General features: G+C 54.6%; 1 protein-coding gene across 1 annotated transcript; it reads left to right on the top strand.

Moving 5' to 3' along the window:
* The first annotated feature begins 4,645 nt into the window (after positions 1-4,645).
* PTX4 (pentraxin 4) lies at positions 4,646-8,650 on the top strand. Its single transcript, XM_046665375.1, has 3 exons — positions 4,646-4,786; positions 5,564-6,209; positions 7,982-8,650. Exons 1-3 carry the CDS (start codon positions 4,646-4,648, stop codon positions 8,620-8,622), a joined length of 1,428 nt encoding a protein of 475 aa, XP_046521331.1. The 3' UTR covers positions 8,623-8,650.
* The last annotated feature ends 1,325 nt before the right edge of the window (positions 8,651-9,975 follow it).

Raw genomic sequence — 9,975 nt, 5'->3', positions numbered from 1 at the left:
GGCAGAACGTCCTGTTGGCAGCGTTGGGGAGTGATCTGGAAAGACCTCACAAGGAGATTCCTTTCAACCTGGGCGGTCATTGTGGGGAAACATTTATTCATTCAACATACATTAAATAACTGCCTGCTGCGTGCTGCAAGCGCTCTTCCAGGGCGGAGAATGAAGCAGATAAAGCCTCTGCTCACACATCAGGGAGGCAAATAAAGTATATGCACAATATGTCAGACGGCAAATGGAAATATTAGGCAGAGTGAAAAATGAGTGACCGAGGGCAGTCTCGTTTTAAAAGTCCACCCTGGGTGTAGTTAGGAGGATGGACGGTAGGGGGCAACCGCGGATGCAGGGAGCCCCCGGGACCCTGGTGTAAGGACAGGTGTGGGCCAGGTGGTGAGAAGGGCTGACCTGGGAGATTTCCGTGGAGTAGGGCTGAGAGATTGCACGGGGGTGTGACAGGGAGCGCGGAGTCCGAGATGATGCCTTCCTGGGACTCTGGGAATTCCTCCCAGTGGGCTTCTGGATTGGAGCCCTCACTCTCCAATTCCTACAGCTGCTGCCTTCCTCCCTTAGTCCCATATTTTCCCAAAGCCTGTCATCAAGTAACTTCTCAAGAAATGGTGCATGGAAAATAAATTTCTTAAGCCTTTGCATATCTGAAAAATGCCTTTATTCTTTGCTCCAGTTTGATTCCCATTTGAGCTAAGATGCACAATTTTAATGAAGATCATTCTCGCTCAAAAATGTTAAGATTTTCTCCTCTGTCTTTGGCAGCCAGCATTGCTGCTGAGGTGGCCACCAGTTCTCTGGGGAAGGCTCAGTCCTACCCATGTGACCAGGTTTTTTCTCTCTGGACACTTTTTTCCTGTGTTCTTCCTTTTTCTTTTCTTTGTTTCTTTCTTTCTTTGTTTGTTTCTTTCTTTTAGAGGAAGATTGGCCCTGAGCTAACATGTGTTGCCAATCTTCCTCTTTTTTTGTTGTTCTCTCCCCAAAGCCCCAGCGCATAGTTGTATATCCTAGTTGTAAGTCCTTCTAGTTCTTCCGTGTGGGGCGCCACCACAGCACGGCTGATGAGGGTGTGTAGGTCTGCATGCAGGATCCAAACTGGCAAAGCTGGGCTGCCCAAGCAGAGTGCACAAACTTAACCACTCGGCCACGGGGGCAGCCTCTATCTCTCTGGACGGTTTTAGGATCTTTTCCTCGTTGGTGTTGTTCTGGCACTTGATGAGATGAGCCTTGGGGTCAGCCATCAGTTCCTTGACTGGGTGCTCTCTGGCACATGGTCCTGAAAATGGTGGAGGCCCTTGTCTGTGACACCTTCCTGGATTATCTTCCTGATAATCTCTTCCACCCTGTTTTCTTTAGTCTCACTTGCTACCATTTCTTTTCGTTGGATTGATTTCAACTGTTAGGTTTTCTCTCTTTTCCACGTCTTGTCTTTTTGCCCTACTTTCTGGGCAATTACTTCAACTTCGCCTTTCAGCTTTTCTGTTTTGTTTTTTTATTTGGAAAATCATAGTTTTCGTTTCCAAGAGCAACTTCTCCCGTTCTGATTAATCCTGTTTTCGTGGTCTCCATTTCTTGCCTTCTTGTCTTTCTGAGGGCGTAAATTAGACGCTTTGCGGCTTTTCCTTGGCCCCCTGCATGGTCTTTGGGGTTCCATCTCTGTTTCGGCAGAATTCTACCCGTCCTGTCAGAAGCCTCTGAGTGTCTAGTGATCCCTGGCTGAGCTCGCGTATTAAGCGTGAGACAGTAACTGACGGGGGCTCTCTACGCGCACAGGGGGCTTTCTGGAAGCTGGTGGAACCTTCAGAGTCCCACAATTCAATATGTAGACATTTATTTCAATACCTTATTATTAGTGTTATGCTTAAAATGAGTGAATTTTATTTGTATAACTTTCACTAAAATTCTTAAAAAAAAAAAAAAGGAAAAGAACTGATGGTGAAAGAGATTTAGGGGCCGGCCCAGCGGCACAGCAGTTAAGTGCACACGTTCTGCTTCAGCGGCCCAGGGTTCACTGGTTTGGATCCCGGGTGTGGACATGGCACCACTTGGCAAGCCATGCTATGGCCGGCGTCCCACATGTAAAGTAGACAAAGATGGGCATGGATGTGAGCTCAGGGCCAGTCTTCCTCAGTAAAAATGAGGAGGATTGGCAGCAGATGTTAGCTCAGGGCTAATCTTCCTCAAAAAAAAAAAAGAGAGAGAGAGATTTAAAGGAAAATGAGCTATCTCCGTGCCTGGGGACTGTGCCCCCAGAGTCTTTCTCTGGGGCAAAACTATCCAAGCAAAATATGATGTGAGTCCCATATTTAATTTTTTTAATTTAATTTTCTAGTGGTCATACTGAAAAAGTAAAAAGGAACAGGTGAAGTTAACTTTAATAATTTATTTAACTCAATCTATCCAAAATGTTACCATTTTAGCATGTAGTCATATATAAAATATGACGATTAATGAGATCTTTTCCATTTCTTTTTTGTACTAAGTCTTGAATCCAGTGTGTAGTTAACACCTACAGTGGACCTCCGTTCAGACGGGCCACATGTCAAGGGCACAACAGCTGCGGCTCCAGAGACTAGCTGAGCAGGTGCTGCAGCCGGGCTGGTGCACGGGAGCAGTCGCCCACCTGCGGGAGGTCAGGGAGGAGCCGAGGGTCCAGCAGCTCTGGATCCAGACTTACCATGATTCCCTTCACGCCAGCCTGTGCCTCGCCCTAGCCTCCCAACATCGCTCTCAAACTGCCCTGTGGTGGGCGAATGGTGGCCCCCAAAAGGATAGGTCCAAGTCCTGAGCCCATACCTAGGAACGGGAGCTCGTTGGAAGAAGGGTCTTTGCGGATGTAATTAAGTTACATCTCAAGGTCGTCCTGGATTATCCGGGTGGGCCCTAAATCCCATGACTGGTATCCTTGCAAGGGACAGAGAGGACCAACACAGGGAGAAGGCCGTGTGAGGACGGAGGCAGAGATGAGGGCGATGCTGCCACAAGGAACACCAGAAGGTGGACGAGGCAGGAAGGCTCCTCCCTGGAGCCTTCAGATGGAGCACTGTTTTAAGCCCGTGGTCACTGGTTACAGCAGCCCCAGGACACTGACACACTCCCTGCCCCTCGGGTCTCTCTCTGCTCTGCCAGCTCAGTTACCAGGTGCCCTGACCTCTCATTCTCCAAAGACGTGTTGGACTCTTCACCTGCTGCTGTCTCCAGCCCGTTCTCCCAGGCCCTGTGGCTCCTTCAGCATTTGTTCCTTCAAGCATCAAAGTGGCACCTGAGGAGAGACCGGAGCCTGCCTCTGTGCACAGCCACCATATTTAACTGCGAGTTTTGGCCTTGATCATGGTTTTATCCTGCTCCCCTCACTAAGTCACAGCTGTTCATATAGCTGGACTAGGACGAGGTCCCCGCCTCTCCCTATAGGGAGACCCTGAGCGTCAGGGAGTATGTCAACAACCTGTTGTAAACAATGACCACAAATGGGGGAGCTTAAAACAACAGAAGTTCGTGCTCTCGCAGTTCTGGAGGCCAAAAGTCAGAGATCAAGGTGTCACCAGGCCACATTCCATCTGAAGGCTCCAGGGAAGGAGCCTTCCTGCCTCGTCCAGCTTCTGGTGTTCCTTGTGGCAGCATCACCTCCATCTCTGCCTCTATCTTCACATGGCCTTCTCCCTGTGTGTGCCTTCTCCTCTTCTGTCTCGCTTTTTTTTTTTTTTTTTGAGGAAGATTAGTCCTGAGCTAACATCTTCTGCCAATCCTCCTCTTTTTGCTGAGGAAGACGGGCCCTAAGCTAACATCCAGGCCCATCTTCCTCTACTTTATATGTGGGATGCCTGCCACAGCATGGTGTGCCATGCAGTGCCATGTCTGCACCCGGGATCCGAACCAGTGAACTCTGGGCCGCTGAAGTGGAAGGTGCGCACTTAACTGCTGCGCCACTGGGCTGGCCCCTCTTCTGTCTCTTAGAAGGACACCAGTCATTGGATTTAGGGCCCACCCAGATAATCCAGGATGATCGCATCTCTGTATCCCTAATTACATCTGCACAGACCCTTTATCCAACAAAGGTCCCATTCTCCAGGTACCAGAGTGAGGACTTGGACCCACCTTTTGGGGGGGCCACCATTCAGCCCACTACACAACCTGTACCCAAAAATAGATTAACTTGACTCCCACTTCCATTTCCTGTGCCTTATCCAAGGGAGAGAGACGGGCCTCACAGGCTCCGTTGCACATGGCCGGGACGCTGGGCCCCGCTGCAGACTGGGCTCCAGGGGCTCCCTGGCGCCAGCTGCTTCCCTGCCCTGCTTCGGCTTCTTTCTGGTGGGAATATGAGTCTGTGTGCTCCTGCTAAAGCAATCACCTCCATCCGCCTCTGAGCCAGCTGGACCAGGGCCTGCACCCAGTAGAATTATCTTCCAAAGAAACTGCATCTGTTTTAAGCTTGTGTCCTTGGAAAGCTCCAACTCTCCAGACCCTGTTGGCTTGCAGGCAAATGCCTTCATTAAGGTGGCAGAAAGTACCTGACTCCCAGCCAGAGTCAAGAAGGAAAACGGCTCCCCTGGAAGCCGGGAGGAGTGAGGGGCGAGGCAGGAGCACCGAGCAGACGGTCTTCTCCTGTGGTCAGGGGACTCCTGCTGCTGGCCGTCTCAGAATGGGCCGCCTGGGGAGGGAGATGCTGTCTTTCTTCTTTATTTTGGTGCCCGTATATCTGCATGGGGCTCTGTTGCAGGAAGCCGGCCCTGCAAGACACAGAAAACCGTTTTTTGAGAAGCTCCGTCGACTGGAGGAGCAGGTCAGTGCACCCACCACTTGGAGCAATTGATTGTTTCAAATTGACAACAGACAAAGGACAGATGTTACGGAAATGGAGTAGTAAGCGTCGGCTACAAACCTGGAGTTTGTAGTTCCTTCTATTAGCTGGTGTTGTTGTCACCTATAATTGGAGACCAGCCAAAAAGGCTTGCTGGGCTCTGCTCTGAAGACAAGCCAACTGACATGTGAGGATCCGGAGGGAGTCAGAGGGGGGAATGGGGACTGGGAAGAGCCCACGGGGGCAGCTACTGGGGTGCCGGGGTTGTGGGGAGGGTGAGGCGGTGGTGCTGGGCTTGGGGGCCTGAGGTCTCAGGTCCATTGTGGAGCAGAGATTCCTGTGTGGGTCTGTAGCCGGTTCTGAGTGACCCATATGTGTCAGGCCAGCATCAAGCACTCCCCACTTTGACCCCCACAAACCACTCACGAAGCCCATCCTGCCACATGTCCACTCACAGGTAGGACCTTGAGGGTCACAGGGGTGAAGAGCATGGGGCGATAGGGAGGGATGGGAGCCGGGCTGTGGGCCGGGAGCCCTCACCTCACATGCTGCAGCTGAGTGGCCTTCCGTTACTCACCTGCCTCTCCGGCTCAGCTGTAATGGGGCTGCTCACAGGAGTCCATGTTGTCTCAAGGATCGAATCAGCGCGCATCTCTGCCGGGTGCGCGGTGGGTACCACAGCAGTGTGAGCGGGGAAGGCTGGCACTTGGCCCCTCCCCAGCCTGCGGCCCCCTTGACAGCTGTGGGTCCTCTCTGCAGTTTCGGAGGTTCCAAGACGTGACCTTAACACACCTGCAGCGTATCGCCAGCAACTACAACCTGTCGTACAACATCGATGCCCGGTTCCAGAGCCTGGCCCGGGAGAGCCAGGCCGTGGCTCTGGCTGTCAACCAGTCACAGGCCACCGTGCAGGGTGACCTGGGCCACCTCAAGACCTGGATGCGGAAGACGCAGCGCAGAAGCCGGAAGGTGGACTCCAGGCTGCTGGCCTTGGGCGCAGCCCTGAGCGAGGGTAGCAAGCAGCGCAGCCGGGAGAGGAAGGAGCAGGAGGCACAGAGGGCTGCCCTCTCAAGCCTGGCCCTGGACGTGCAAGCCCTGCGGGACATGCTGGCTCGCCTGATGCCCCTCGTCCAGAGCCAGGGCGCCAGGCTGGCCGCTCTCGAGGGGCAGCTGCAGGTGACTGATCTTGGCACCACTGCTCCAGGGCCGACCCCAGCCCGGCTGCCGGCTCAGCCTGGGCCACCAAGCCCAAGCTCCCCAAAGCCACAGTGGGGCAGGCAGGCGCTCCGAGCTTCACCTGAGCCCAGGGATCCACCTCAGGACTTCGCTGGCCATCTCCCAGGGATGCGAGAGCCGCCAGGCCCAGGCAGCCAGCGGGCATGGCCCCCTGAGAGACCGGGAGAGAGTAAGTACCATGGGCCTGCCCTTCCTCACCCATCTCCACTCTTCCCTCTCGTGCCTCCTTGGGCCTCCAGTCCCCTCTAAAAAGCCTTCTCCCCAGGGCTGTGTGGAGGGGAGGCTGGCTTCACGCCCCGTAGACCCTGCCTCAGAAGATGGGGACCATCCAGGTCACCAGCAGGTCAGGCCACCCAACAGCCTGGGCAGTAGAAGCAAATGCGCGCACATGTGGGCAGTAAATGCCCGCTCAGACTTGAGAATTACCCTCATTAGGGCCGGCAAGGTCCAACCGACATCCTCAACCACAGCCAGCATGAGCTCTCCTTGCAGGGCCCCGGCCTCAGCCAGCACCACCGCGGGGCTCGTGCCCACCAGTGGGGGCCCCCAGGCCTTTTGCAAAGCAGCCTCTGCCTTGCTATTTCTGATCTCCCAGGTCAGGTTTCTCGACCGCAACACTGCTGACACTAGGGCGGGGTGATCATTATTGTAGGGGCTGCCCCAGGCACTGGAGGGTGTTTAGTGGCATCCCCAGCCTCCATCCACTAAATGCCAGTTCATCTTTAGCTTTTATTTTTCACTAAGTTGCTCCCTCTGTCTGGCTTAGCAGCCCTGGGGCCCTGTTAATGTGAAGCAGGATTTAACTCCATCCAGGTGGATCTAGTGGGCTCACTGGCAAGATGGGACCGACTGACTGATGCTGAGGGAACCACCAGGGCTCCCAGGAAAGGGAGGGGCTGTAGTTTTGGGCCCCCAAAGTTCTGACAACCAAAACTGTCTGCAGACATTGCTAGATGTCCCTGGGGGATACGGTCCCCTCCAGTTGAGGACCACTGCCCTAGATGATGACAGGGTCCCCCGAGGTGGAGAGGGGAGTTGGGGTCTGGCCACAGAACGCCCTCCATCCTTGAACCCAATCAGCTTGTTGGCTAGAAATGCAGATTCCCAGGCGCTGCCCCACCTGCTCATCAGAACCTCAGGCCGGGCGCAGCAGCCACAAGCCCACCCTGGCCCCGCAGACCCTGCTGTTGGGCAGACCTGGCAGGAAGTCTGGTCAGCAGGACGATGGCCCCAAAGATGTCCACATCCTGCTTTCAGCACCCTATGGGCATGTCCCCTCACACAGCAAGGGGACTTTGCAGGTGTGATTAGGGATTTTGAGATGGGTGACGATGCTGGATTATCCTGTGGACCCACTGTCATCAGAGGGGTCCTTCTAAGAGGGAGGCAGGAGGGTCGGGCTCAGAGAGGGAGATGCGATGATGGGAGCAGAGGTTTGAGGGATGCATGGGGAAGCCAGAGGAAGGGCTATGAGCCACGGAGTGCAGGCACTTCTAGAAGCAAGAGAAGACTTCTCCCTGGAGCCTCCAGAAGGAACCAGCCCTGCAGACACGTGATTTTAGTCCAGGGAGACCCATCTGGGCTTCTGACCTCCAGAACCATGAGATACTAAATGTGTGTTGTTTTGAGCCATTAAGTTCGTGGGAATTTGTTACAACAGCCACAGGAAACAGACACAGAGGCTCCCCTGGCGGTGAGCTCACTCCCTAGTGAGGCACCGGTGGCCCTGGCTCTCGGTCTTCCCGCCTGTGAGATGGGGCTGATCGTGTGGCAAGGAGGAATGAGACGCTAGGAGGTGAGCCGTCACACTTAGTGCTCGATGGAGGTGAGCTGGGGGGTCTTAGAGCCACCCTCCTGGAGCAAAGGGCAGTGCCTGGATGTTTCTGGATGCTTCTGGATGGCCTGGTGGTGCAGGGGCTGACTCTCCCCCTCTGTTTCTAGTTTGCAACGTGGGCCCTGTGCTCATCTTCCCAAACGCCTCCACAGAGAACGTGGTCCTCCTCAGCCCCGGCTTCCTCTCAGGCCTGCGGGCCCTGTCTGTCTGCAGCTGGGTCCGCACAGCCTCCAGCCACCTGGGCACCCTCCTCTCGTACGCCACCGAAGAAAATGACAACAAGCTGGTGCTGCATGGCCGGGACTCCCTGGTCCCCGGCTCCATTCACTTCGTGATCGGAGACCCGGCCTTCAGGGAGCTGCCCCTGCAGCCATTGCTGGATGGCCAGTGGCACCACGTATGTGTCATCTGGACGTCCATTCTGGGCAAGTACTGGCTCCACGTGGACCGCAGGCTAGTGGCCACTGGCTCCCACTTCAGAGAGGGCTACGAGATCCCTCCGGGAGGGTCCCTCGTGCTGGGCCAGGAGCAAGACAGCGTCGGGGGCAGGTTTGACAGCTCTGAGGCCTTTGTGGGGAGCATGGCAGGCCTGGCCATATGGGACCGGGTGCTGGTCCCTGGGGAAGTCTCAGACCTTGCCACTGGGAAGGAGCTCCCGACAGGCACCATCCTGACGCTGGCCAATGCCACGTTGCTAGATGGATTTGTGCAGAGGGCAAACTGCACCTGCCTAGAGCTCTGTCCATGAGGTCTGGCCACACAGGTGCTGTGATCATGCTCTGGGCTGATGAGAAGGGCAAGTCTGCCATACTCAGCCACCTCTGACCCCTGCATACACCATAGAGGACCCCCCCACACAGACTGGGAGCAAAGGGCAGGCTGCTGCCTCTTACCCTGGTGGGGCACATCTGCCCTCTAACATAGGATGTGGGAATTCCTTGAGGGGGAGGAGACAAGGAAACGTGGTGGGGAGAGAGAGGGCTGGCAGGCAGAGCTGGAGTCGGGGGCCCCAGGACTGCTTTCTTTCCTCTCTGCGGTGTTCTTATGGTCCCCACTCTTTGTAGTATGACATCATTTCAAGTTGGCCCGACCCGGCCCTGGACTCCACAGGGCCTCTCTTCTGGGGCGTGGGTCTGCTTCGGTTTCAGGCTACTTCCTGGAGAACTCCCTTTTCCTTGAAACTGATGGGTGGCGTTTGCACTGCCATTGCCCTCTCTCAAGGTGGCTTATGCAAGTTTCCCTCTGGGTGATCCTTGTTCCAACATCTCTCATGAAAAGGACCAGAGAATCCATTTCCTGGCCCCCAAAACTACAGCCCCCCCTTTGCCAGTAGCCCTGGGGGTTCCTCAAGGTCCTGTGGGGGCTGGTGAAGCTACCAGAGCTGCCAGGAAGGGGGTACCTGCAAAGGGAGCAAGCTCTTCCGAGGTTAACGATGGGCAGGCAGTGCTTCGATGGCAGGGCCCTAGGGTGCGATTTACATCCTGTAAAGTCACCCATTGTGAGGGAACAGTTCAAAGACTTTTCGTAAATTTACCAAGTTGTGCAACCGTCACCACAATCCAGTTTTAGAACATTTCCGTTGCCCCGCCCCAAAAAAATCATGGCTGTTGTCGGTTACTCCTGTCCCCACCCCAGCCCCCAGCCCCTGGAAACCACTGATCTGCTCTCTGTCTCTGTGAATTTGCCTGTTCTGGACATTTCACATAAATATGGAATCATACACTCTGGTCTCTGGCGTCTGGCTTCTTTCACGCAGCGTCATGGTTTCCGGGTTCGTTCCCCTTGCAGCCTGTGCCAGTGTTTCCCTCCTCTGTGGGGCTGGACGGCATTCTGTGGGAATGGACCACGTTTTGTTTATCTGTTCATCACTGGTGGAGATTTGGGCTGTTTCCAGTTTTTGCCCATGGTGAATAGAGCTGCTATGAGCATTCTCATGAGTCCTTGTGTCTGCATATGTTTTTATTTCTCTTGAGTGCATACCTAGGAGTAGAATTGCCGAGTCATGTGGTAAATTCATGTCTAAACCTTCAAAGAAACCACCAAACTGGTTTCCAAAGGGGCTGCATCATGTTACATTCGCACCAGCGACATGTGAAGGTGC

This window comes from Equus quagga, chromosome 7 (genome assembly GCF_021613505.1).
Source record: "Equus quagga isolate Etosha38 chromosome 7, UCLA_HA_Equagga_1.0, whole genome shotgun sequence".
NCBI classification, from domain to species: Eukaryota; Metazoa; Chordata; class Mammalia; order Perissodactyla; family Equidae; genus Equus; species Equus quagga.
The sequence above is the reverse complement of the archived record's forward strand: the minus strand, read 5'-3'. Positions and strand labels throughout refer to the sequence as shown.

Coding starts and splice junctions, on each gene's coding strand:
- PTX4 (XM_046665375.1), top strand. CDS start 4,646: ATGGGCCGCCTGGGGAGGGAGATGCTGTCTTTCTTCTTTATTTTGGTG. Junction 4,787..5,563: donor TCCGTCGACTGGAGGAGCAG/GTCAGTGCACCC, acceptor TCCTCTCTGCAG/TTTCGGAGGTTCCAAGACGT. Junction 6,210..7,981: donor CCCTGAGAGACCGGGAGAGA/GTAAGTACCATG, acceptor CTCTGTTTCTAG/TTTGCAACGTGGGCCCTGTG.